Source organism: Populus euphratica, unplaced genomic scaffold (assembly GCF_000495115.2).
Source record: "Populus euphratica unplaced genomic scaffold, PopEup_1.0 scaffold9.1, whole genome shotgun sequence".
Taxonomy (NCBI): domain Eukaryota; kingdom Viridiplantae; phylum Streptophyta; class Magnoliopsida; order Malpighiales; family Salicaceae; genus Populus; species Populus euphratica.
The window spans coordinates 1391091-1418173 of NW_011499857.1; the positions used below are offsets into that span (position 1 = coordinate 1391091).

General features: G+C 33.4%; 2 protein-coding genes across 3 annotated transcripts; one reads left to right on the forward strand and one right to left on the reverse strand.

Annotated features, from left to right (window-relative positions):
- Positions 1–10561: 10561 nt before the first annotated feature.
- Positions 10562–13323, forward strand: LOC105123658 (transcription factor EMB1444-like). 2 transcript variants are annotated; one of them, XM_011023352.1, is made up of 9 exons: positions 10562–10566; positions 11009–11016; positions 11119–11303; positions 11446–11496; positions 11610–11783; positions 11929–12034; positions 12156–12197; positions 12308–12364; positions 12493–13323. In XM_011023352.1, the coding sequence occupies exons 3-9, from the start codon at positions 11167–11169 to the stop codon at positions 13027–13029; spliced, it is 1104 nt and encodes a 367-aa protein (XP_011021654.1). In that variant the 5' UTR covers positions 10562–10566; positions 11009–11016; positions 11119–11166; the 3' UTR covers positions 13030–13323. The 2 variants fall into 2 exon arrangements, with proteins under 2 accessions (XP_011021654.1, XP_011021653.1); XM_011023351.1 differs by lacking the exons at positions 10562–10566; positions 11009–11016 and having other exon boundaries at positions 11036–11303.
- A 1145-nt stretch (positions 13324–14468) lies between these two features.
- Positions 14469–24075, reverse strand: LOC105123659 (threonine--tRNA ligase, mitochondrial-like). The gene is made up of 20 exons (XM_011023353.1): positions 23702–24075; positions 23390–23627; positions 23236–23295; positions 22102–22191; positions 21293–21367; positions 21037–21165; positions 20855–20944; positions 19800–19888; positions 19619–19715; positions 19452–19538; positions 18875–18959; positions 18473–18567; positions 18121–18153; positions 17947–18033; positions 17084–17176; positions 16414–16506; positions 16097–16318; positions 15398–15469; positions 15095–15166; positions 14469–14735 (listed from the first exon to the last, which is right to left on the reverse strand). The coding sequence occupies exons 1-20, from the start codon at positions 23833–23835 to the stop codon at positions 14640–14642; spliced, it is 2037 nt and encodes a 678-aa protein (XP_011021655.1). The 5' UTR covers positions 23836–24075; the 3' UTR covers positions 14469–14639.
- Between the last annotated feature and the right edge of the window lie 3008 nt (positions 24076–27083).

Here is a 27083-nt window from a genome sequence, read left to right on the forward strand (position 1 = left end):
TACTTTATATTTTTATCATGATAAACTTCACCTGTTTATCACTATTTTTTTTATTTTCCTATTTTAATTTGTAATTTTTTATTTTTTCTTCACATCTCTTTTTTAAAAATATTATTTTCTGTTCTTTACACTTGAAATATTTATCACTCTACACTTAATCTATTTATACAATTCTTTTAATTTATTTTTATCTTTATTTTTTTGTAATTTGTTTTTTATTTTTTTCTCTGTATTTTTTTTGAAAAAAATTATTATACAAAGGTTAAGAAAATGGTGTTTCATGTAGCAATTGCAATATTATTCTATTTTTCTGTTATGTTAAAAATGAGATTAAAGTCTTACATGTTTTTATTAACATATATGATCTTCATTATATTTTATTTATTATATTTTATTACATGTAAGCATTAATTTTTTTATTCATAATTATATTTTTTAGCATTAATATTTTTATTCATAATTATATTTTTTACTCGTTGTCAAAAACACATCAATAATATCTACATATTAATTCATTTGTGTTAGAAAAACATTATTCAACCTACATATAAACGAACAAAAGCATTAACACTTTTACATTTATTAAGAGAGATGATTCTTGATTCATTTAATTAAATGCTTCATAGACTTATAATTAGGATTTTTGTTGGAAAAAACACATTTGAAAAGCTTGTGTATTTATAATTAGGATTTTTATTGTAAAAAACACATTTGAAAAGCTTGTGTATTTGTTTTTAAAAAAATTATCCAACTCTTGGTGAAACACAGTCAAATAACTAACTAGTATAAACTAAACTAATTTAATTATTTTTTTTAATTTGAACTAATTATTCTTAAATTGAAAGCAATGCTTGGATGTTTTTGTGCCCAAGATTTGAAAAAACAAATTAAACTAATCAAAAAACAAATGACTAGCTGGTGCACTATTTCATGCTATCTCCAATGAGTCGAGGAGAATTAATTAAGCAGTGGATCGAGGAAATTAAGATGTATAATTGAGGGATATTTCAATATCATCCAATGGATAAAAATGGTAGTTGTAAGACTAAATCTAGAAACCATTCATAGTCGGGGGACTAAAATGAGGTTTGCCCTAGAATGTATTTACGAATATATTCAACATTGATAACTAAGAAAGGAGTATATTATTGAAAATATTTAGCGGAGAGAACTGAGAACAAAAGGAGCATCTAAATTACACCACCATGGTCGCGCCCCCATGTGCAATCCATTCTGTAAAGGGATTGAAAAATATATATGTAGGAAAGTACTGAAGTGACGTTGTTGGGGACATCTTAAGCCAGCTAGAGTGGAGATGAACCAATCGATAATGAGGAATTGCGAGACATATACTATGGTTGGTAGTTAGGGATGCATGGAGGTGCCAGCGCCCAGTTAGCCCAAACCGAGCGCAGAGAGGGGAGAGAGAGAGAGGGAGAGTAGGACCTTAATGGTCATTCATGTTCAAGGGTAGAAAAGAGGAAGGTAGGGGAGGACACTTTCCTGGTGATTGATGATCAAATGTGTCCCTGTTTAAGTGTACCCCACATATCTCAGTATCATACTGTCCTCAACCACAGAGCCTTAGATGCCTATTCCATCTCTCCATGATTGTAAGTCATTTTCACTCCTCTGTTTGCTAAAGGAGCTAACATCATCAAAAGCTCAATCCCTTCCCCACCCAAGTGGTGCAATTATATATACCTTTCTATTCACACAAGTACGCTCATATATATATATATATATATATATATATATATATATATATATATATATATATGCGTGTGTGTGGTACTGAGCCTCCGATGATTATGCTAATCTATATAATTGTCAACTTTATGACAAACTAGCTAGGAGCCCATTTTGCATGCTAATCTATTGATTATGTCTTTTGTCCTTTTCTATGAGGGACTTATTTCTAGATCCTGTCCTTGTTATATAGTTGCAGGTCGGGTGCATATTGATTGATGATGCTATTATTCGATCCATTTCGGCTAGGAGATGCATGGGGATTTTGGTTGTCTATTCAATTTGTTTTCCTGGAGAGTTGTTTTTTCAGAACAAAACACACTATATAATTTTAGCGGAACAATAGTTTTTCAGAGGATGTACCATGTATAAATATGAACATATATCTTCAATATTATTTGTTGGAACATTAATAATCTGCGACTATCCAAACTAGTTATCTAAAAACTATAATAATATCATTATAAAAAATGAACATCTTAATTGCTTATAAGGATAAAGTTTAATCTCTCTCTTTAAAAAATAGTTTTTTAGAACAAAACTCAATTGAAGAGTACATATATTTTTATTGGTATTTTCATACTATAATATATATCACTATCATAATTTTTTTAGATTTACTGATGGAATTTTTCATTTATTTTTTCACTATCATTCCATTGGTAATTACTTTACTAACAAAATCACTAATGAAAATGCTCCGTCAATAAATTTTTCATCAGTAATTTTTTGTTTGTTATAAGTCCATTGGTAATAAAAAAATATTATTACTGATAGATTTACTGACAAAAAAAGTGAGCAAAAAAAAAACTACTCACTTCATTCTGTTTGTAATGCCCTCGAAAAAATATTGTATATAACTTCTTCGGTAATTATTTAAAAATATTTTTAAAAAATTTATTTTACAAAAATATAAATAATTAAATTAATATTAATCAATACTCTATAATACTCAAAATGCTTGGAAAAAAGAAGAAAAAAATCAACTCAAACAAATTTGCAACAAATAAATAACATGCAAAAATAAATTTAACTAAAAAAATTCATATGAAAAAATTTATACAATTATTAAGAAAAAAACAATTAAAAATAAAATAAAAAAATATAGTGAAAAAAACATGAAAAAAAGAAGAATTTTTTTTTTTACCTTATTATAGTTGCAAGTGAAGATAATAAGAGAAAGAAAAATCATAAAGTATACTAATTATAAAAAATTGAGAAGAAAAAATAAAAAAAGAGAAGAAGACATACTTCAGCATGGAGAAGAAGAAAAGGAGTTGAGGAGAGGAGAGAAAAGAAGAAGAAGAAGAAGAAGAAGAAGACATACCTGAACATGAAAAAGAAGTGAGAGTTGAGAAGAGGAGAGAAGAGAAGAGAAGAAGAAAAAAAGAAAAGAAATGAGACAGGTTTGTTGTAAAATTAGGGATTTTAAACTTTTTATTGAGGCATTTTACCGACAAATAATTAAATATTAATATTTTTAATCATTCTGTCAATGATTTCATTTGTAATTTTTAATTTAAATTTTGAATTTAATAAAAAAATTTAGAAACCATCAAATATCACTGACTTATCAATTTGTCGGTAATTCTATCTGTAATATTTAATTTAAATCTTTAATTCAAGATAATTTTTTTAGAAAACCATCAAATAACAACAATGACTTTTCAATCCATATGTGATTTTGTTTATAAAAAAAATTAATTAACAGTGCAATTAAAGAGTAAATAATTCTAAAACTCTCTATAAAATACCGATTGAAATTTCCATTGGTGATTCTTTTTGCAATTAACATGATGAATAGTATTCACAGTTTATCAACGATCTTATCAATGAATTTTACCGATGGAATAAATTCTATTAGTAAAAATAGCATACCATTATTTTTTTAATTTTTTATATTTTTTTAACTATAATTCTCTTTCTAAATATCAAAAAAATATTTTCGTTGATAAAATTTATCAGCAGTTTATTAATGAAAATATTCTGTTGATATTTTTATTTATATTTATCAATTTTTTAATAAATAAAGTGTGTGTCTATGCACATACTAAACCCCTTCAAAATAAAGTGTGTCTATGCACATACTAAACCCCTTCAATATTGATGTAAAATTCAATTCACAGTAACTCTACTTTCCTTAATTTTAACATATCAATTGTATAATCGAGATCAAACAAAAGAAGTGGAGAAATTAATTCATACAAGGAATTTACTATTCATGAATGGATCTCATCATCAATTCATTGAATGGTTTGTTTCTTCTTTGTTTATTTATTTTCACGCGTTTTCGCAAGAAAAGATGACAAAATGGCGTGGAAGGAAGCCTTGTGATCATCAGCGATGGTGGAGAGTGGACCCTCATCAAGATCGTCCAATAGATGGACAATGTCTTGGTGGGTGATCATCAAAGTAGATCAATCGCTTTCTATTTGACCAACGGTGGTAAAATCATGCCTCTTTCTCTGACCTTTTAGGGTGAGCACATAATTGAAATGTGTGCACAGTTTTTGTCCACTCTAGCTCCATTAAAACAGCTTGGATTGAAAAGGCAGCTTCAATACATTTGATGCCAACCTTTCGTTACTTGCATTCAACAAGTACGTTCTCTTGGGGCCTTTTTTCCTGCACTAATGATATGTAAAGCCTTGGTGCACTGTCATTTTTCATGTTTTTCAAAGGAATAGTTTTACTGTAAAGAAAAGGATGTGTGGATTGGGTGGGGAAGATGACTACAACGGACTATATATATATATATATATAGCCTCTTCTTTTCCTTTACCTTGTTTGTCTTTTGGTCTTGGATAGGGGTAGGGTTTATCAGGGCTAGCTAGATCATGGCCAGAACGCCCCCATGTGATGCCTTGGAGTTTTTCTCTCCATGGAAAACTAGAATTTTAGTTTTGTGAAACATTTGACCGAACTTCCCTCCCCTCAGCATTAAATCGACTGTCTGACACTCGTCTTTCCTTCAGTATCAGCGTGCTTGGTTTGAATTGAGAATGATAGGTGAAAAGCATGTTTATCAATTCTGGTCTTAGTTTTAGTGTTGGATTTATTAGATTACCTCAAAATTAATAATGCTATTTTAATCTTTTTAATAAAATAATCTTATTTTGAATAAATTATTTTTAAAAAATTATTGGAATTAAATTGGTTGAGACTTATTAGGGTTTAACTAGTCATCTAAGACAATAAAGTTTAATATTTGAATCATTATGGTTTGATAAACTTTTTCTCATTCCTAGCACCTCCTTTCTTTCTTTTTTCGTATTTTCTTTCCCCACTCTCTCCTCTAAAAAAAATAAAAATTGTATAGAAGTCTTTTGCATCGGAGGTAGTGTTTATCGAAATATACCATAAGTCCAAGTCACTCCTTTTATGACATTAGCTTCCTTAATTTGTACTAAAAAAGGAAAAAAAAAAACCTCTAACTTATAAAAAGATGGTTTTTAAAAATTACAAAATAAATTTAGTAAAAAAAAAAGGGGATTATTTAAAATATCATGTCTTTTGAATGTTGTATTATTTTTTCTTTATACTTTGAGAAATTATAGTTTATATAGCTAATTTCACTTTATATACCTTGTTAACACAATAAAAAAAAATAAGGTACGAAATATTACAAGATCTGATTATGATTATCTTACTACCCAAAATACCCGTATAATTTATGTATCCTTTTCTTCCTCCTACCACTGTTTTCCGATATTGAAATCTAAATCTTTTATCATAAGAAAAAACTAAACAAATTATATTTAAATTGGAGTTCAATTTTTTTTTAAAACACAAAACACAAACCTAAAAATTAAAATAATAATAACCAAGAAATCCAGTCACAGTCCACCATTTTCTATCATTCTCGTATAAACAAGGCTTTTTATTATTATTGTTGTTGTTATCAAGATTTAAAGCTGACGATGAGTTAATCCAATAAAGTGTGATTGTTTAAAAATAAAAAGAGAGAAAATATCAAAACGCTCAAAATACACAATGCTTTTAGTGTATATACATTTATTTATTCACAATTTAGCTGTGTCTCGATCGATCCAGTGGATCAACATGGCGAGCTGGAAGGCATTATTTATCATATACATGTGTTCATTTTCTTTTCTTATCCATCGACGTGCACTGGGTTACAATTAGTGAGGACTGGCTCGACATGGTATCCAGCCCCTACATAGCTTGCCAACCACTTTATCTGCCTAACTTGTGCCCTTTTCTACTATTCAATGTTGCTCTTGTAAGAAAAAAAGCGCAGATAATCCAAGGACCTTTGAAGATGCACCCTTCTTGTTTTTTCTCCTTTTCCTTTTAAAAGAAGATATATATTGCTGCCTGGTGGCCAAAACTTATATAGCAAGTAGTTTTGTTATTAAAAACAGTTTAGTGTTTCCGGAATATCAATACGAATTCTTCCCTCTTTTTCTTGGTTTTTTTTTTGTTGGAATCGTTTAATTTATAGCCTACCGTACTATTACTAATAACATTTATTTTTACTTTCAAGAGAATAATATAAATTATATTCTAGAATTTCATTTAACAGTTTAAGTTATTAGGTTGAATTCATTCTTTAACATGGTATTAGAACTTTAATGATCATTAACAGTTTAAGTTATTAGGTTGAATTCGTTTTTTAACATGGTATTAGAACTTTAATGATCAAACGGTTACAAGTTCGAATCTCATCATTTCCATTTATATGATAAAAATTAAGTACAATGTAATATGAGTCTATATAAGTTTCAAGCTCAAAAAATTTTCACTTGAAAAAATATATTGGAGAATAATATAAATTATATTGTAGAACCTTATTTAACAGTTTAAGTTTTTAAATGGAAATGATTCTTTGATATTACTTATTATATAATATTAAAATTTTATAATTGGTTGGTTCTTCATCCAAATCACATGATGATGGGTAAAGGGAATACAGCTGAGGTGAGTATTAGCTCTTAAAATAAAACAAACAAAAAAATATTTTCATTACTAAAGAGAAAAATATATGTGAAGGGGAAGGGATTATACTTATTTTATTGCTTTGAGATATAAGGTTTAGTAATGTGTGCCTCTCGGAGGGGACAGCCTAGCAATTAATTAAGATTTTAGATTTTTATTTCAAGTTTTAAATTAAAATACTAAGGACATATGGGATGAGCTTTACGAATAAAGGAGCACGACTCCATTATCTAACCTATGATCATGGGGCCATGGTTGAAAAGAAATTAAGTAGTGACGTGCGCTGTATAAAATGTAATCTTGTTTTCGATTTAACTCATCGTTTTATCACTGTGATTGTCCCAATTATCTAAATTAAACTACTTCTATATTAATAATTTATACAGCAATATTTTGTATTTATGAGATTAGCTCAATTGAAGCGAATGGTTAACCTTGGAATTAATGGATTGGATCTTGATTTCCATAATGTTGCAATAAATGATTACCTTAATTACTCCTGCATCTATAATAATAGAACGAATCCTGACGCTGGTATTGCAATGTTCTTCGTAATATTTCTTATTGACTCCTAGCCAGGATATCCTCTCAATTTAGGCTCTTGCCGGCTAACTTCCCTTCAAAATCCTCACGTCTTCTTCATTTTCACGAGCCTCTACCAAATCTTATAGCTCAAGTCTTTTTATCACTGCATTTGCAGCTTCATATCATTGGCTTGTGTTTTAGCTAACACAACCGAAGGACGTTGTAATATATCTTCAGCCATTAACAAGCTCAAATTAAAGACAGCGTGGTTAATAATAACAAATCTATTTCTCCTTGTTTATCTTATGAATAAGGTGGACGTCACAAATTACTCTACATTTTAGAATGTCCGAGGATAACTACGTACAAAATACCCACGTTGGAAAATGTAGGTTCCCAATTATATATAAGCCCGTGGAAAAGGTAGAAAACAAAATGTTTGATTTAGAAGATGGATAAGATATTTGATCGCTTCAAGGAACACTGAAGTTTAGATCTTTGGAAATCACCCAAGGATCAGTTGTGACGAACCATTCATAGCAAAAGATGGACATTTAATTAATTTATAGCTGCCGTTTCTGTTTCCTCTTAAGACAAAAAAGGCAATCTAATCCTGCTCTGTTTTTCGTGTCATGATGATAAATACTAAATAATATCAAACATTCCAAATTCTCCCATTCTTCAATCACAGAGAGAGAGAGAGAGAGAGAGAGAGAGAGAGGGAGAGAGAGAGAGAGAGAGATATACATCCTCTCTCTGCCGATGGGCATGCACTATTAGATATTGTTGGATCTCTCTGCTGATGGGCATGCACTATTAGATATTGTTGGATGCTATAGTAATATTATTGCCTTATCATAATCCATCCTCCTTCCATATATACATGCACATAAACAAGTAATTCTCTTGGTCGTTTCTTAGATTGAAGGATTATTATAATACGGAACAAGGGATAGGATAGGAGAGGATGGGAAGTGCAGAGAATCCACAACCTTAATGGGGAGAAAAGGATGGGGCAAGCAACAACTACTATGTATCTGGATCAGGAACTCTTGTGCCATTCTCTGGCTCCCACACCACCAACTTCTCCGACTCCATGTGCATGAGAAATTCTTGGAGCTGTCATTGAAAAGGAAGAAAGAGCCATTTATATATATATATATATATATATATATATGTCCTCTGGCTATAGCTATACCCTAGCCCCAGCTTGCAAGAACCATCACCACATCATTAATCAGAATAATAATAAAAATTAGTCCTATCATACATCTCATTTACTCGAAGCTCCAACGGGCTCGCCTTTTGCTTACGTCACAACATCAGAGCCTGCCTCTCAACTCTACAATTTTTACACTGACCGTACATATACATGCTGTGTTTCATGCATTGCGCATAGTTGCAGACCACCACAGGTAGCTAGGTGTCAAAACCCATTTATAGCCCACAAAGGGTTGCCTTCAAAACAAGAAGCCAAACAGAAATTTATGTCTGTCACTATCACAAAATAAATTGCGAGTTGGTTGGCATTTAATCGCTGAGTTATACAGTGAATTATGGATAGATTACATTACATTATATAAGCAATGAGTGAAAGGACATTTTCTTGTTAGCAGTCGGTCAAAAAGAAATTGTAATGACCTGTCAAACTTTCTTCTTGGTGTCAGGCAGAGGAAATGAAAGCACTGAAAGCTCCTTTTATTGTCTCTGTGTTCAGCTAATTAATTAGCTTGCGCACAGAGCATCACAGGGCGAATTAACCATTTCCTTTTCCAGCTGATAGAATAATGAGAGATCTAGCGCACGAGAAGCTTGATTTTAGGCATCTATGCTAATTAAATCTTGTCTGTCGACGATTAAGTTAATTACTTCAGTGATGCATGTCCACGGCCCTCATAACATACAGCAGCAGCGTTATGTCAAATACCAGTAGTGCTTCAGAATTACCCCTTAATAGTGTATCTGCAATTACCACGTGATGCCGTGTTCTTTATTTTCACAAGACCATAAATATTATCGCCATGGCCCCTCTGCAAGTACCGACAGGCATATTCACAAGTTGCATTGCATCCATGTATATGTCTACACTATCATATGCATAGAGAAAAACCAGTACTCCACAAATTTAAGAATCATGTGCTTATACATTGTGCTTTCTAGCTAGCTCGCTCTTGCCATGGTGGGGTCAAGAATTTCACAATCTAGTTTTTGAAATAATTTTATATATTATACAATACACACACACACACACACACTCAGCCAGCCCGGGCATCCATCAGAGCGAGCCACGCTCTTCATATATGCGCCAGCAACACCACAATATTGCAGTAACAGCGATGTTTGGATTACTATAGAAAACTAGACATTAATTAGTGTTTTTTAATGGTTCTAAAAAAATGCATTAAAATCAATCAAAACTATAGAAGATTAATCAAAGTATATAAGGACAATGTAAATACCACGTGTATGGCTTAAAAATCTCTTCTTTTTATAATTGTAGATGCCAAATTAACGACAATGGAATTAACCACAAAGCCAAAAAGGAAATTGAAACGTTTTTTCTTTTTATGCAAAAAAAAATGTTTTTTTATTTTTCTTTTTTGAATTTTATAGATTTTTTAGCATTTATTTAAAATATCTTTTACTCTTCTTTTTTTCCTCAAAAGTCAAACTTATCTAAGAGTTCAAGAATAAGTCCATACATAGATCAACAACTTAAATCAATTTATGCATAAGTTTTCACGTGCAAAAAAGAATGGTAGCTAGGTTTAAAGCAATAAATAAATAGAAGAAAAAGGTTTAATGTGAACAATCTTTTTTTTAGAGGATTTAATATTACTAAATTCCGATAGTGTAGGGTAGATGATGGTTTTTAATTAATTAAATGGATGAATTAAGTCATCCATAATCAACTCTAGTTGTTTTAATTGAAAGATAAATCACCTGAAGTTTAAGGAAGTTACAAGCTATTTAGGATGTGTTTAGGGTAAGATATAGTGAGGCGTGATTTCCTTTTTTTTTTCCTTTTTTTTTTTGGGGACGCACATAATAATAATAATAATAAAAAAAAAATGGGGGACGCACATAATAATAATAATAAAAAAAAAAATCTTTTTATGATAGCTTTTTGTTGTGCATTAAATAAATTATGCATTGAAAAAACAACCACATATCTCACTACAATTCTATCCCAAACACTCTCAGTCGCTAAATCCATACATAGTGGCGAGGCTAGTTGAAAACCACACAAATTACAAACCATCTCGTATATTTAAATCCACCAAGGTGAATTAATAGTAATTTTCTTTCTTTTTTGTAAAAAGAAAAGAAAAGGTGAATATAAACCTCTACCTCAATGTTGTGACAGCCATACCTTACTGTGTCAGAAAGGTAGAAAGCAAGGAAATAAACAGAGACAATGTCACTTTGGGGTTTGAAGAGAAAGGTACGGGTGCTTGTTAGTGAGAGAAATCAAAGTAACTAGCTACTCATGATGTAGTGGTGTTAGAACCGAGAATATCATCATAAGGTTAGGTCTTGCTGATATTTCCTGCTGGATCATAATTGAGATGAGAGTAGAGAATCACAAAAAAAAAAAAACTGTACTCCTAGTGAAGTAGAGTGGAAAAGGTTGCTGGTTTTGAATGGAGGGCTGATTCATAAATTGATAAAGAGCACCGTTGGGAACTGGAAATGCAAAAGGGTGGGCCTTAGGAAATCATTTTGGTAAAATTTTAAAGCATGATTAATTACAGTATCGCAGTGAGAGAGGGAGAGAGAGAGGTATAAAAGTGAGATTTTCTTGTTGGTGGGCTTATATAAAGGAGGATGGATGTTGGGTTTGCCTCCTTCTCAAGATAGAGCAGGGAAATAAAGGAAAAGAAGAGAGAGAGAGAGAGACTCCAAGTCTATAATTGTGGGGATTTGATCATCATGGAAGAACATCTAAGCCCATTAGCTGTGACTCATCTTCTTCAGCACACCCTAAGAAGCTTATGCGTTCATGAGAACTCTCAATGGGTTTATGCTGTGTTCTGGAGGATCTTGCCTAGGAATTACCCACCACCCAAGTAAGGAGAGATATATTAACCTCCCCCCCCAAAAAAAAAAAAAAAAAAAAAAAAAAAAAAAAAAAAAAACATTCATAGACGATTAAAATGCCTAGCTTGATATTGTTGCTTAGTATTTTGATATTTATTTTTCTGTGTGTAGATGGGATGGTCAAGGAGCTTATGACAGATCAAGAGGGAATAGAAGGAACTGGTATTTCCTTCTGGTTTCGATCGTGGATATGTTCAACAATTAAATTTTCATGCATAATGATCATTCAAGCTATACGATCATGATCTTGTGAACATATTGTATATGTGTGTCAGGATATTGGTTTGGGAAGATGGTTTCTGCAACTTTGCTGCATCAACAGCTGATATCAACTCTGGGGACTGTCCAAGCTCATCAGTTTTTGGTAATTGTGAGTTTCAACACTATCAAGGACTGCAACCAGAGCTCTTTTTCAAGATGTCCCATGAAATCTACAACTATGGAGAAGGGTAAGTGCTAATAACGAAGGATAATTACACATGACCAAATAGTAAGAAATTTAATAACCAGGTCCCTTTAATAGCTTGGTTTCAACTTGGACCTACATATTTAAAAGAAAGGTTGCAAGTTGATATAGTTCTATATTATTGACAGATTGATAGGAAAAGTAGCTGCAGATCACAGTCATAAGTGGATATACAAAGAACCAAATGACCAAGAAATCAACTTCCTGTCAGCATGGCACAACACAGCAGACTCGGTAAGAAGATCTCTAGCACATGCTTAATCAATTGAATAATGTTAACAGTAGTAGCAGTAGTAGTTTCTGTGATTTCAGGCTAAATTTTCTCGCAAATTTGTTTTCTTATGCTCCTTGACAGCAACCTAGGACATGGGAAGCCCAGTTCCAGTCTGGTATAAAGGTGCGCAAATATATATAATATAACGAATCATTTCTAAAACCACAAAATAAACGGATTTTAAATAGATCTAGCTACTTCTTGGTTTGAATAATATTTGTATATTTTTGCAGACCATAGCCCTGATTGCTGTTAGAGAAGGTGTTGTTCAACTAGGAGCTGTTCACAAGGTTTCTTCTCTCTCTCAAGTAGCTTTCATTACTCACTCCATCACACACCCTATATGATAAAGGACAGTACTTGTTTGTCTACTCGTATTTATTTATTGGCCTTTCTAATAATTTTAATGGCAATAAAGGTAATTGAAGACCTGAGCTATGTAGTTTTACTGAGAAAGAAATTCAGCTACATAGAAAGCATTCCTGGTGTGCTCTTGCCACACCCATCATCTTCTGCAAACCCTTATAAGGTGGATGGTTATGGCTCGGTATCAGACACATGGCACTACCAAGGAAGTAACGTTGCACCCCCAAGTCCAACAGAGTTTTATGACCACTTCAATCAAGTACCATTTAAGATAACTCCATCTATGAGCAGCCTTGAAGCTCTACTCTCCAAGCTCCCATCAGTGGTGCCACCACCACAACCAGTTGCAGCTCATCATCAAGCCGCAGGCTACTGTGACTCACAGTCCCACTATGTATCATCTATCCAAAGGGGAATGGAGAAAGTGGCCAAGGAGGAGATTGATGAAGAGTATACTAGGGCTGATCAACACGATGTAGGTGAGACTAGCAGTTCAATATTGTCAGCTGCAGATTATCGCAAGCAGCAGTTTCAACAATTCCAGGATTTGAATGTTAATGTCAGGAATACTAGTGGGTATTTTGAGTGACAAGCAGGGAAGTTCTAGGTTGTTAGGGATATCATATCATCATATCAGGGATTTGATCATTTCTAAGATCTAACGTTGTCAGCTAGCTAGCTTTTTAGTTCCAGTCTCATTGGTGTTTCTACTTTATAGTGAGCTTTTCATTAGCTAGGTAATCTCCAATGTGGAGGAGGCTATTGTAGGCCTAGATTTCCTAGCTAGATTCCTAGTATATCTAGTGAGTTGTATACCATATGACCGAACTATATGCTTAATTATCCACATCTAGAGTTATTGAAGGCGCTTGCTGTTTCGTTCTGTGGTTGACTCAGCACTATTACGTTATTTGCAAGTATAGAGAGAGAGAGAGAGAGAGAGAGAGAGAGCATGGTCAACACATCTGGAGGAAGCTATACAAGTAAAATGAACACAACTTTATTGTCGTTGTCCAGCACAAAACTAATAAGAAGTTGAATGTTGAAGTGACTACTGCAAAAATACTGAAAGCTATGATTAGTAGTATATCATTAATAAACAATAACATAAACGCATACTACTACAGCCCTAGTCAATCATCATATACAGATTTAATTGACGAGCGTCACTAAACCTTGGCCTTCCACTCATTTTCTCTTCTCTCTTTCGTGTGTAATAAATTCCATCAGGTTTTTTCTTTCATGAATTTTAGTTACCATGACTTCAGTCGCTCTGCTCCAGCATGACAGACACGCCAACTATACAAATAGGCCTTTCGATTTTTGCTCTCTTTCTTCTTCTTCTCAAAGGGAAAAAAATGAAATGCCTTGCATCCACAACTACCTCATACATCTAAAAATAAGCTTGCATCAATTTTATGGAAGGGACCAAATTTAGATTGATTTTGTTGGCGGTACCATAAAATATAGAATTGTAGCCGATCAATTTATATATGATGGCACGACTTTTTTTAAAAAAAAAAAGGCACATCATGTAAATTTTCAATAAATTTTTTTTTTAAAAAGGCACATCATGTAAATTTTCAATAATTTAAGTGGGCTTAGAAGCATCGATTAATATCCGCGCTCATCAATCTCCGCAACTACAAAGAACGCCAATAAATAGACTAGAGACGAGGTCCAAGATGCTACTAGCTGACTGATCGAGCTGCAATGGTCGAGGTTAGCCTGTCAAAACCAGCGAAGTACAGATAATGATTCCAAGCACAGAAACCGGGGTAAGGAAATGGTAATTTCCAAGGAATATGAAGACCTGGTATGAAAATATATCATGGCTTCTCTCGTCGTCACGAAGGCCCATTAAAGACGCAAATGAGGAAAACAAATTTCAAGATAGCATCGTCGTTGCTTTTCCCATTTGCTACTTGTGCAATGAAAACATTCGTAGAAAAAGTTCACCTTCCGACTATAATGACCCAACCGATACTAAATCTATGTATCCTAAAGAAGCAACTATTCCCAGGGTGCTGGACGAAGAACTCTTGCGTGCACACTCGATACACATTAAATTAATATTTTCTGAACTTTTCCATTTGATGGGGATGTCAACCTAATAAGTAGCTGTTTCTCACAAGCAAAATGTAAATCATGGTATACAACAGAAATAATCGCTTCGAATAATCATCTCAACGCACGTGACTAGCGGAAATCTGAAACTGCATCCTTGAAGAGTTTGAGTAGGCTCTCAATACTCATCACTGAATGGTCAGCGTTATCTCTCACCCGCACACTCACCTGCAAACAGCAAAGGATAATAACAGTTATATTTTTCATTGCCGAAAAGAAGAGAAATTATCCAAAGATAGGACTTTTTGGACCACACTGATATAATATTTTTGTTATAGTTTTTGACGCAACCAGCCTAGGAAAAGGAGGTTTCCTGGAGCATAATCTTCAAAATCATACTAATATTTTGTGATTCCTGATGGAAAGTAAGTGATCTCCATAGATTTGAGAATCCACAACTTATTTTCACTCGCATGTATCTATGCCAAGCAAAATACTCAGCATCCTTATAAAGGGCAGCTGACCTTGACTTGTTAAATCAAGAAGTCATGTATATATTAGTTCATTTAATAGATCATCTGTATTACCTGTCCAGTTTTGGCTTCCTCTTCACCCACAACCAGTATATAATTGTACTGTGCCAACTGAGCTTCTCGTACCTGAACAAAGGGCAAAAAAATCACTGAACAAACCGAATTGTGTAGCATCCATTTTCAAAATAACTAGCATCACAAGACCACGACTGAGCCCGAATTAGTCGCTGGAATCCAGGAAGGGCGTTTATAACAAAGCATATGCTATTTATTTTACAAGAGAAACAAAAATAAAAAGATGCAGGATCAATTTGCAGGATGCTAATTTGATGTCAAGGATGGGAGTTGTAAAAGCACCTTTTTCTGGATCTTTCTGTCAGTTGTGTCCGCATCAACAAAATAGCCAGCTTCATGAATCTGATCCTGCACCTATAAAATGTAACAAGAAAATGCATTGGTTTGTGTTCAGTGCTGGGTATAGAGTCAAAATATGAAAAATAACACACCCAAAAAGCTTTCACACTGACTGCATCTGTTTCGCAATAAAAACAAGATAATCCAAAACTAAAAAGGACACAATATTCCACAATTCCAGCAAGAATTGAACTAGTGAATCCCTTTCATAAACATTGCTCCGTAATACACTTGAAAACCATTGCTGCATGACACGAGTGAAATATATTGAGAATAAGCAACTGAAACTAACCCCTCAACACCCACTCCCGAAAAAAAATAAAAAAGCAGAGTGCAATACAATAAATAAATAAGAGAAATTTAGGCCATCTTATCATGTATGTAGCATATACTGATATAACGAAAGAAACAATTGCCATCAACTTAACAAATGAAACAAGGGGCAAGCTGAGCATATTACTAGACCATAAAGGACATCATGTCAATGAAACCCCATCACCCTGTGAGCAGTGCTACACCAATCAAGATGTGGATGAAATTGCAATGTAGAATTCAAGAATGTTGACAAGGAAGATTTTATGTGATACGCTAATAAGAAGTTCATTATCTAGGGGTTGAAAAGCATGCAGCAAACCAACCAACCTGTAATGCATAAGACTGAGATTTCTCAGACACGGGGCAGACAATTGCTTGACGAGGACTAAGCCAGAAGGGCCACTTCCCCTTGTAATGCTCTAATAGGACAGCAAACATGCGCTCAACCGAACCTAGGATCGCTCTGTGTATCATAACAGGTGTTTCACTCTTGGCTTCATCCTCTGCTGAATATTCCAACTTAAAACGATCTGGAAGCTGGAAGTCAAGCTGCAAAGAGAGGCATTCATTAATTATATGGCAATCCTGCATTACTGTAAAAAGCCCAAGAGGCAGAAAATAAAATAAAATTCAAAGATCTAAACCTGCAATGTAGCACACTGAAATTTCCTCTTCAATGCATCAGATACACTGATATCTATCTTTGGACCATAAAATGCACCATCACCTTCATTAAACTGTAGGGCATGAACCAAAATATCACATCAGGAGACAAAGATTACAAAAGAGAAAAGGAAATGCGTAATAAGAAAAGTTACCAGTCATTTTCTAGACATCCAATTGGCTGAACTTTCAGTGATAAAAATGAAAATATGAAGTAAGACAGACCACAAATCCTTTAGAAATCAAACCACTTTCTGTTGTTCACCATATTTTTCTAGACTTCAGAAAATTGGACTAGCTTTCATATGATTCAACGCCTCTCATCCAATTGATGAAGCCTAGGAACAGTTAATTATGGCACAATGGGTACAGTAACAGACTCTACACTCAGCAAGGAAAACTAAAAAGAAGCTTCAAGGTTTGTTATTTACAACTACTGCCTCTTTGCATGATTTCAGTGATGAGTAGATGAACTGCAAACTTATTGAAATTTCTGAATAAAAAGTTAGCTCACTAGAAAATCTAGAGTTGGCAAATTGAAGACGTTAGAGGCATTACAAACAGCCATGAAGAAGAATTTCAAATGCATATATACCAAAAGCAACCAAGAATTTCAAGCAAAGACCAGAAGTGCCTAAAGAATAACAGTACCTTCCACGGCTTTCCAAACTCGTTTAACGCTTCCGCGAGAGCTTTCTCAGCTTCCTCCCATGTTTCCAAGGTTCCTAGGTATTTCTCTGGCCTCTACAATACAGACATCAGGAGGCACAAAATAAAATCCTTTTGTATGTTATTTTTCTAGGTAGCAAGACACTGTAAAATCATCTATTTCTTCAAGAAAATGGTAAATGGTCAACTTAATTTAAAAAATTGTTTCCAAAAAATCTGGAGAACAGAAAAACTGCATTAGTTTGAAATGACTGTGAATCAAGACGCTGTAAAATCATCCATTTCTTCAAGAAAATGGTAAATGGTCAACTTAATTTAAAAAATTGTTTCCAAAAAATCTGGAGAACAGAAAAACTGCATTAGTTTGAAATGACTGTGAATCAAGACGCTGTAAAATCATCCATTTCTTCAAGAAAATGGTAACTGGTCAACTTAATTTACAAAATTGTTTCCAAAAAATCTGGAGAACTGAAAAGCTGCATTAGTTTGAAATGACTGAATCACTAGTATCTAAGAAATCCAAAGCATCTGTAACAACCTTTTAAGCCTCTAAGTTACAATTCCAAACCTATCTCTAAAAGCGAAGGGTGTTAGAAAACTGTTGTGTAAAAAAAAATGCCAGAATAAAACTTAGCTTGGTCAAGAAATAATTCATTTTGTCTATAAACCCACCAAGGCAAGGTCAAAAGGATATTTTTTTTTAATATTAAGATCTGTTAAATTTGGGTTCATTCAAATCAGGCAAAAAATTTGTCTGAGTTGACAAGATTGTTTCCCTTTTACATTAGCACAAAGTGCATAATAAAAGACAAGGCAATTGATTTGCAAAAGATTCAAGATCATACAGTAGAAAGCTTCAGCTCATAAGTGAATCCGAATTTTTCATAGGCATAATCAATGAATTCTAAGACACCTCTGACTTCAGCTTTTATCTGAAAAGCAGAGCACACAATTTATGTAAGGGTTAGGCAACAAAAGAAATTAAGATGTTAGTCGGGTTTCATTTTAACTTATATTACCTGGGATTTCCTGCAGAATATGTGAGCATCATCCTGTAGCAAAATGCAAGAAAAATGAGGAAAAGAAGTGCCGCTACTATGATAGCCATGTATAAAACCTATGGCAATGGATTGGAAACTAAAGAAATAAATTAATGTAGTCCAATGCTATGAAGAACAACTAATCACATCTAATACTCATGAATTCTTAAACCTTGTGATATTTCGAAGTCACAAATTTGGTAAGAGTTCAATGCAGCTCTAAAAAGAACTCAGAAACCTAAATTAATAACAATTATTATTTAACCAAAATTACAGAGTTAAGCCACAAAAGTTACAAACATAAAATGGAGGTGTTTTCCTAAACGCAGACCTGCTGAAATCTTCGAACACGTGTTAGTCCAGTGAGTGCACCGCTGGCTTCATTACGATGCAAGACCCCAAAATCAGCAAATCGAAGAGGAAGTTCTGAAAAACAGAGCTAGACAATTTAAGATGATGGACCACTCAAATATTCACATCACTAGAGCTCTCCACATACAGCAAGAAAATTGAGAAGAGAGAGGCAGTGACCAACAAACAGCAATTGATTCTCATAAAAAAATGCACATAGTTTCCACATCCATGACATCAGAACACTAAAAAAACTTGACATGTCTGCTAAAAGTAATTCAAGGTAAAAAGAGAGCAAACAACCCACCCCAGCCCCGCTAAACACTCACTGACACACAGGAATGATAAAAGTGGAATAAAATTCAGATGGAAATGAACTTACCTCTATATGAACGAACTCTATGTTGAAACATCAAACAGTGCCCAGGGCAATTCATTGGTTTCAGTCCAAACTCTTGCTTTTCAATCTGCAGCAGACAAAGTACCATCACAGCATTTTCCTTTTCAATTCCAAGACATAGAAAAAGAATGTTCCAATCATTTGAAATTTGCACACCCCCTGAAGGTTATTTGCACTTCCATAATATCATTTGACATTTGAAGACATAAACAAGAATGTTCTATTCATGCTATTAACATAATCCGTAAAGAAGTTCTTTATATAATTTTTTTATGAAGCACTGTGATGCTTATCAATGCAACAGCCAACCAATCATGTTTACATCCCCACCCCCCACCCATCCCCCACCCCTCCCAAAAGCAAATAAGAAAACCCAATTGGTCACATGTATGTGTGCTTTGTATATCGTTCTCGTAATAATCGGATATTCCTGATAGCATGTGTTGGTTCTTTTTCCAAACTCTTTATCCTCCAAATTCAAACTGCATATAACTTGCACCAATTGATCATCATCTAACTATCCTCTTAATCAGAATTCAGTAAAATATAGAAGACTCACCTCAAGCAAAAACATATTCTCCTTGTAATTGGCAGCATGACCAGATGTCTCCCAAAGTTTCATGTTATAAATATTTGGAGACTTAACCTGCCAAAGTTGATAAATTTAGGCATTCACTTTTAGACATTATATATTATGAGATCCAAACAAGCATTTATGACTTCTACCTCTTCATAACCTCTTCTTCTGTACTCGTTTTTTATAAATTCCATTAGTTTGTTGTAAACCCGAGTTCCATGCGGAAGAAAAAACCAACTTCCCGGACTGAAACGCACCAAAGATGCAAAATCAGCATCATGGAATACATCGATCTATGAAGATAGGCAAAATAAAAGGGCACATTCGCACCTAAGTGGATGACAAAAGAATAGTTCCTGTTTAGTACCCAACAACCTGTGGTCGTACTTCTTTGCTTCTTCCAAGAAATGCTTGTACTCCTGTACAAAAAAATAATGTTAAGAAACCAAATGGTAACATCTAAAACTAAATAATATAACCACGTTTCTCATTTTCATATCACTGAATGAATCTCTCCAGATAAGAGAGAACACAGTTTTGCATAAAGATTCATAAGGAAAATAAGCTAGTCATTTACATTGTAAATGAATCTGTGTCACCCAAAACTGTTACAAGTTTCTTCACATACACAATGTTGTGGCATCTTTTCCAGTTTCATCAGACAGCAGCAAGCCTCACTCCACCCTAAGCTATTGACTCCAAAAAGAGCCGCTCGATGTCTTTGATTTTTTCTTGAGAGGCACAAATCCAAGGCTTCAAAACAATAGTTTCATTCCAATTCAAAGTCCTTGATCATTTCATAGGTTTAAATAGATTGATAATAGTTTGTTTAAGCCCAGAATTAAAAGGCAATCTGCTGCAATGAACACAATATTGCTTTTGCTTTTACAACACACTGATAAGTCCACACCATATCATAATCAAGCGACCTGTTTCAGTGTTTATGTGAAACATTTTGTCAACGTATATGCAATAAAACATCTTTTTCATAAAAAAAAATTAACAAACCAACGATTTTTCTTTTCCCTCTTTTTTCTTTAGCAGGACTTTTAACAACCTATATTGCAACCACGTGAATTAATAAGTTAACACTTGATGGATCATAATACGAGCCCATAACCTAATTAGGACACCAAAACTGAAATTAATTATATCACACAAAATCATAAACCATTTGAAAGCATTCTTAAAAAATTGTAGCATCCATCAAGACAAAGGTCTTAACAACTAAATTTTAATACTAGTTAGACTGCCTTCATAGTAAGGGGTAAATGTCAAGAATTCCAACACAACCATGCTACAGCACACAGCTACATGTTGCAAAAGCCTCTGCAAGTGAGAAGCAGAAATGTGATTCAAAGGGAAGAGAGATGAAAATTAGGTACCTGCAAACGTTTTTTATCAGGAAAAGAAATTCCATACACTCTTTGTAAACTCTCACGATCTCTATTACCCCTCCAATAAGCTGATGAAGCCTGCAATGACAAATTTAAAAGAAAAACAGATTACATTTGCTAAAGAACCAATTGTATATCAAATAATGATCAAACATGTTATTAAGTATCACCTTCAAACATGCAAGTGCTTTCACAAAGGATGTGTTTGGTATATGAGGCCCACGACACAAATCTACCAACGGGCCACATCTGTATACGGTTATTGTTTTGTCAGGGGGCAGATCATTGATGATTTCAACCTGGTCATAACCGAATTTAAAAAAAAATGATAAAGGTGGTTTCATTTGTTTTGGAAGCGGAAAAATCATTAAGACATTAACTAAGACACGTTCTGCTTGCTCAAATAATTTTGCTACTTAAACTTGCCTTGAAATTATTGTCCGAAAACATCTCAAGTGCATGTTCCCGTGATACTTCAATGCGCTCAAAAGATTGCTTCTCCTGAAATTTAAGTTATTGAATCAGTAAATATAAGTGAAATGCACCATTAAGAACAATGAGTATGTATGAAAAAGAGACATTGGTTACAATATCAATGCATCAAAAAGAATCGAACAAATTAGAAACATGTTATAAATCTTGCATAGTTTGCATGTCATGCAATCCTACCCAACCCACCCTATGTCACTAAAATGAGTTACATTATATATATTTATTGCAAAAGTAGCAATTATCTGCATGATCTTCCACATCTCATATGTATCAAGCTCTCATGTAAAAAGATTTAGAACAAGAAACAGCTATATATCTTACACTCTATCGGTACCAACTTGACATTTTAAACCATTTACCTTGTTAATCCACTTTTTATGATAACAAAATTGCAGAACATACTCAAGACTGTCTAAAAAAATCAGCTACACGCCTAACCAACATATCAATGCAAACCCCCTCTATCATTACAGGGAGTGATATTATATTTATTTATTGCACCAGTAGCAATTAACTGCATGCCATTCCACATGAAGATATTTCGAACAAGAAACATCTATACACCACTTTTTATATAAACAACAATTCAAAACTTACTAATGATTATATACCAATATAACTTACTAAAAACAGCAAGAGTAGTTATTAAAAGCCTTCCTTTATATACTAGAGAGCCAACATCGCAACACTACAATAATAACTCTAAGGATGGCAAATTCTAAAATCAGGGAATGAAATAATACCGCAACAGCTTTCAGCGCAGCTGCATCTATCTGCTTGAAGTGATTATCATTCAATCCCAATTCACCATAGTATGCATCATAATAGAATCCCTACAAGAACATATAAATTTCAAAATCAAATTTTAGCTAGGGCCTCAATAAGAAATGCAGTCATGGCAGCAAAAGGCATGATGAAAACACAACATTTTTAAGCACTTGAAGCAGGAACATCGAGTTACTGACTTAACCATCCAGATGCTTTTTTTTTGTAAAAGATAAAAATAACGAAGAAAATTGTGTGAATGAGCTGGAGCTCACACGTGTACTGGTCACAGAGATGTTACAGTCCCAGCTGATCACCTAAAAGACAAAGCCCCACTAAAGAGGAATCATCAACACGACATTAAAACAAAACCAGAAAAAAGTCCTGCTTCATTGAAAAAGAAATGCATTAATGCAATCCTCCATGCTATAGCTCGTGGGAGAATCACAGAAGCAAGGCTTCAGATAATACTCGTCAGATACATAGGCTTAGATATTGCTTCCTCTGTCTGGTAATTTAAACCGTGATCCCAATCATGGTGCATTGGCTAATGTGAAGACTGACAATTTTTTCGTTATGCTTTATGCTAGATTTACGAGTATTTGTGTTTAATATAGATGTAAGCGTGTAAAACCTATACAAGAAAGGAAATATTCAGAAAGAAATATGTTATTAATTGGAAGCTGAAAATCAAGATCATAGTTGCAGAGACTAAAACATTGGAACTAAGTCTTGCCAATTAAATCACCTTAGGTCTACGCGAGATATAACACGTGCTAGTTCATCATTTTAACTGACTAAATATGCTGTAAACTTGGATAAATCCCAACAAAAACCCTTTAAATCTAAGAAAAAAGTGGATTTCTTACGTTGAATAAGCAAGTAAATCAAGGTAATTAGTTCCGTGAACTATACTGCTGGTATAGTGAGACTCGTACTCAGATCTCTTGATAATATTAGTAAGTTGTGACATGGTAAGAATTGGTGTTCACATGTATTATTTATAACATAAACGACATTACAGAGATACGTATGAATGAACCGGGGATCATAGCAGAGAGGTAAACAGATTGGGGAACACTTGAATTGTAAAGTATATGAATACATCCTACCTCTCCTCTTGTGGTACAGGGTCCAATGCAAAGTTTGCAACCATATTCCATTTCAAGTGCCTGTACCGCACCGCACCATGATTAAACCCGATATTATTAAAATTCAAGTAAAAAGACGGCGATGCATTGCCGCTAATCAAGCTCGCTCAAATACCTGGCCGAGAATGTGAGCACTTGAATGCCAAAAGGTGTCGCGTCCTTCGTCACTTTCAAAATTAAAAATCTTGAGCTCACAGTCATCCTCTAAAGGCCTATTCATGTCCCACAACACTCCATTGACTTGAGAAATTAACGCATTCGCAGCCACACTCTTCCCAATCTCCTTCGCGATATCCATAGGAGACGATTGCCATCTCTTTCCTACCTTCACTGTCCCGTCAGGCAAAGTAATCCTAGAACCAAAATGAAAAATCAGAATACCATTTTTTTTCAAGCATACGATAAAATAGAAAAATTAGGGTTTTACTTGATGGAATCGTGAGGGAGGGATTGGATGCGGGAGAGCTGTTCGGACTGAATGGATTGGAAGAGTTGGATGCGTTTGGGGATTACTGTATTGAGATAGCCTTCGTCTTTTTGGTGAGAGTTGGAGGCAGCCATTGTCGTGGAGGAGGGGAATGAGGAGAGGAAACGGCGAGGAGGTTTGGCAAGAAGGAGAGATGAGGAGGGCAAGAAACGACGGGGAGGGGAGAGAAGCCGAGGACATATGCATATAGCATGCGGCAGTTTCCGGTTTTGGACAGAGGTGGGGTTTTGAAGGGCGTTTCTGTTATGGGACCTAGCGTGGGGATCAAGCAGAGGCCCATGAAAGTTCCCGCCAACGGAGATTCCGACTCTAGCTTGGTTTTGTTCGGGGCTTATAGTCTGTTTTGGGCTTAGCCTACAGGTCTAGTTAAATAAGCCCCTTTTTTACCGTCCTATTTGAATAAAGTTTAAACTATAGTTTTCAAATCTGATCTCATCCAGACTTGAAATCTAAAATATTTAATAGTATAACTGGATTAGATTTAAAAAAAAATAAAAAAGACAAAACTCGAGGTGACTTACCTCATCTAGCTAGTTGATCCAGCAATCTAGTTAATCCAATAAAATTCAATTACAACTAATTAATTTTTATTTATTTTTATTTACAATAAAACTATTTTAATTTAAAAATATAAAATCAATCTAGTAAATTCGATAATATGATCAAAAGAAGCTGGATACTAAATTTAAAATTTATGTTTTAAACAAAACATAATAAACACGCGTTTGCAGGACAAGATATGGCTATTTTGTTTTTTCGTTACCAGTTTGAGTGTATTTGTTTTTTATTTTATAATGAATAATATATAGTATACAAGATAACGGATACTCAAATAAATAACTAACTGAAATTCAACAAATAGGATATGAGTATATTATTTTGATATTTAAAAAAAATGCTTTGACAATCATTAAATATTTGGTTTTTAACATAAACAACATACATATTACTAAAAAAATCATTTTGATTGAAAAATAAATAAAATAAAATATTAATAAAAAATCATTTTGATTGAAAAATAAATAAAATAAAATATTAATAAAAAATCATTTTGATTGAAAAATAAATAAAATAAAATATTAATAAAAAATCATTTTGATTGAAAAATAAATAAAATAAAATATTAATAAAAAATCATTTTGATTGAAAAATAAATAAAATAAAATAACTGTTTTTTTAAGTTTAATAATATACCAAAATTTTCCTTGAAACAATATCCACTCCAGTAAAAGTGAGGACGGTCATGCTTAACTATTAGCGATGAAAAGGAAAAATAAAATAAAATTATAACCCTAATAAAAGTCCAGCTACAATCTTGTATATTTTTATATTTCAAAAACATTTAAAAAAATAAATTTTTTATTCTTTTTTTTACTTCAAATTAATATATTTTTATTGTTTTTAAATCATTTTAATCTACGCCGACATCTTTTTTTAATATTTATTTATATATATAATTCTTGATTTATTTAATTAAATACATGCTTCAACTTTTTGATTCATAATTAAAAAAATTATGAAGTTAAAAAATGTTATAAATAATGAATATTATTTTAAAATGTTTTTATTCCATATTAAAAAAATACAACTTATGAATTTCATGTAACTATAAAATATATACAAGACTTCTTATTCTTCACTAAAAAAATTAAATCTTCAATTTAAATATAAAAAAAATTGATACGAGACAGTAATCAATAAGAAAATATATTAATTTTTTCTTACTAACTGTTGTGGTTTGTGGTGTGTGTGAATACCATGCACATGCACTCTATGAATCGGAAATAAACAGAACAAATATATTTTCTTGCACTTTAAAAACTTTCCTGAGTATTTCCTTTAAATTTTTATCTTGTTTCCCTGTCCTTTATTTTGGAGGAAGAACTTCTGAATCCTGAAAGCTAATATTGTGCTGAGAAAATATTTTGGAGTATAATATCTATACAAGCCTTGTTTTTTTTTTTTTTTCCCTGATCTTTATCATAAAGTATAATATCTATACAAGCCTTTTTTTTTTTTTCCCTGATCTTTATCATATTTTATCCAACAACAAAAAATGCGTCAACAGTGCTTGCTTTGTTAAAAATAACTTTTTATTTGACCAGGTAAGTTGGCTAAGTTTATTCTATAGACTACTCTGAACACTCCAGGCAAAAGCCTTCAAGAAAACTACTACAATGCCATGGAAGAAACTTGTGAATGACGTGAACCACTGAGATTTTCAGGATATCCCATTCACTACTCATCACAAAATGCAAGGACCCTCGACATGGTCTGCTCAATTGGATTTTTGTGCTATCAGAATTATCAATAGAATTTCATGATCAGGCAATGAATTGTTACTCGCATGAAAATTTTTACCTTGTCGATTTGGTGGTTGAGACAACAATAAACCAGCTTCGTTTAACAATCTCGAGCCTTGTGGCTAAACTAAAAACAACTTCAAGAGGAATGGCTAGATGCTCCCATATGATAAGCACATGTTACATTTCAATTATATCAACCAGGTGGCGAGCCATTAATAGGTTTTGAAGAACAGGACCAACCAATCTATTCTCGATATATAAGACGTAAATGACGAAGTACATGAGATTTGATTGAATATATCGCTTGGTACTTGGGAGCATCAGAAGCTACAGCTTGGAAAGGAGAGACTAGAAAAGCGGTCGTGGGTTGTGGGAGAAGTGGTGGCGGTGGTGCTCGGTAAGGCACGGTGGAAGATTGCGAGGTGGGGAGTGGGGAGGGTCATTTGCGTTTTTTCTTGGATTTATTTTTACGTAGGTAACTGGGTTTTTTGAGTTGTTCAACCATCATTAGAAAGGTACTATAATCGATTAGCTTGCTAGAACTTTAACTGCATCCTCTACTCGTTTACTAATTACGATTAGATCATAAAAATGACATATTTCCAACACGTAGTGCGAAGAAGCTCTTGCCATCAATGATGCCGTATGAAGAGTCTTCTAAGTTTAGATGACTTGGTCCTAGAATCTGATTCAACCTCGGCTGTAAAGGTTTATGGGCTAAGAACTCAAGAAACCGAGTGGCAGAACTAGTAACGAAGTGAAAATGTTATTTGCAGTTTCTTCAAAGTGCGCGATCAGGCGTATAAACATAATTTCAGTTTCTAAGTGCGCGATCAGGCGTATAAACATAATTTTTTTTTAAAAAAAAAAACACTAATTAGCTGGTCTACCAATAGTTACAATTGAAAATTAGCTAACAACGGCGGCTGGAACATTTTCCTAGCTTCGCCAGTAACAAGGCTATATTCTTTAACGATTGAAAATTTGTTCAAAACACAGAGAGATTAAGTATACCG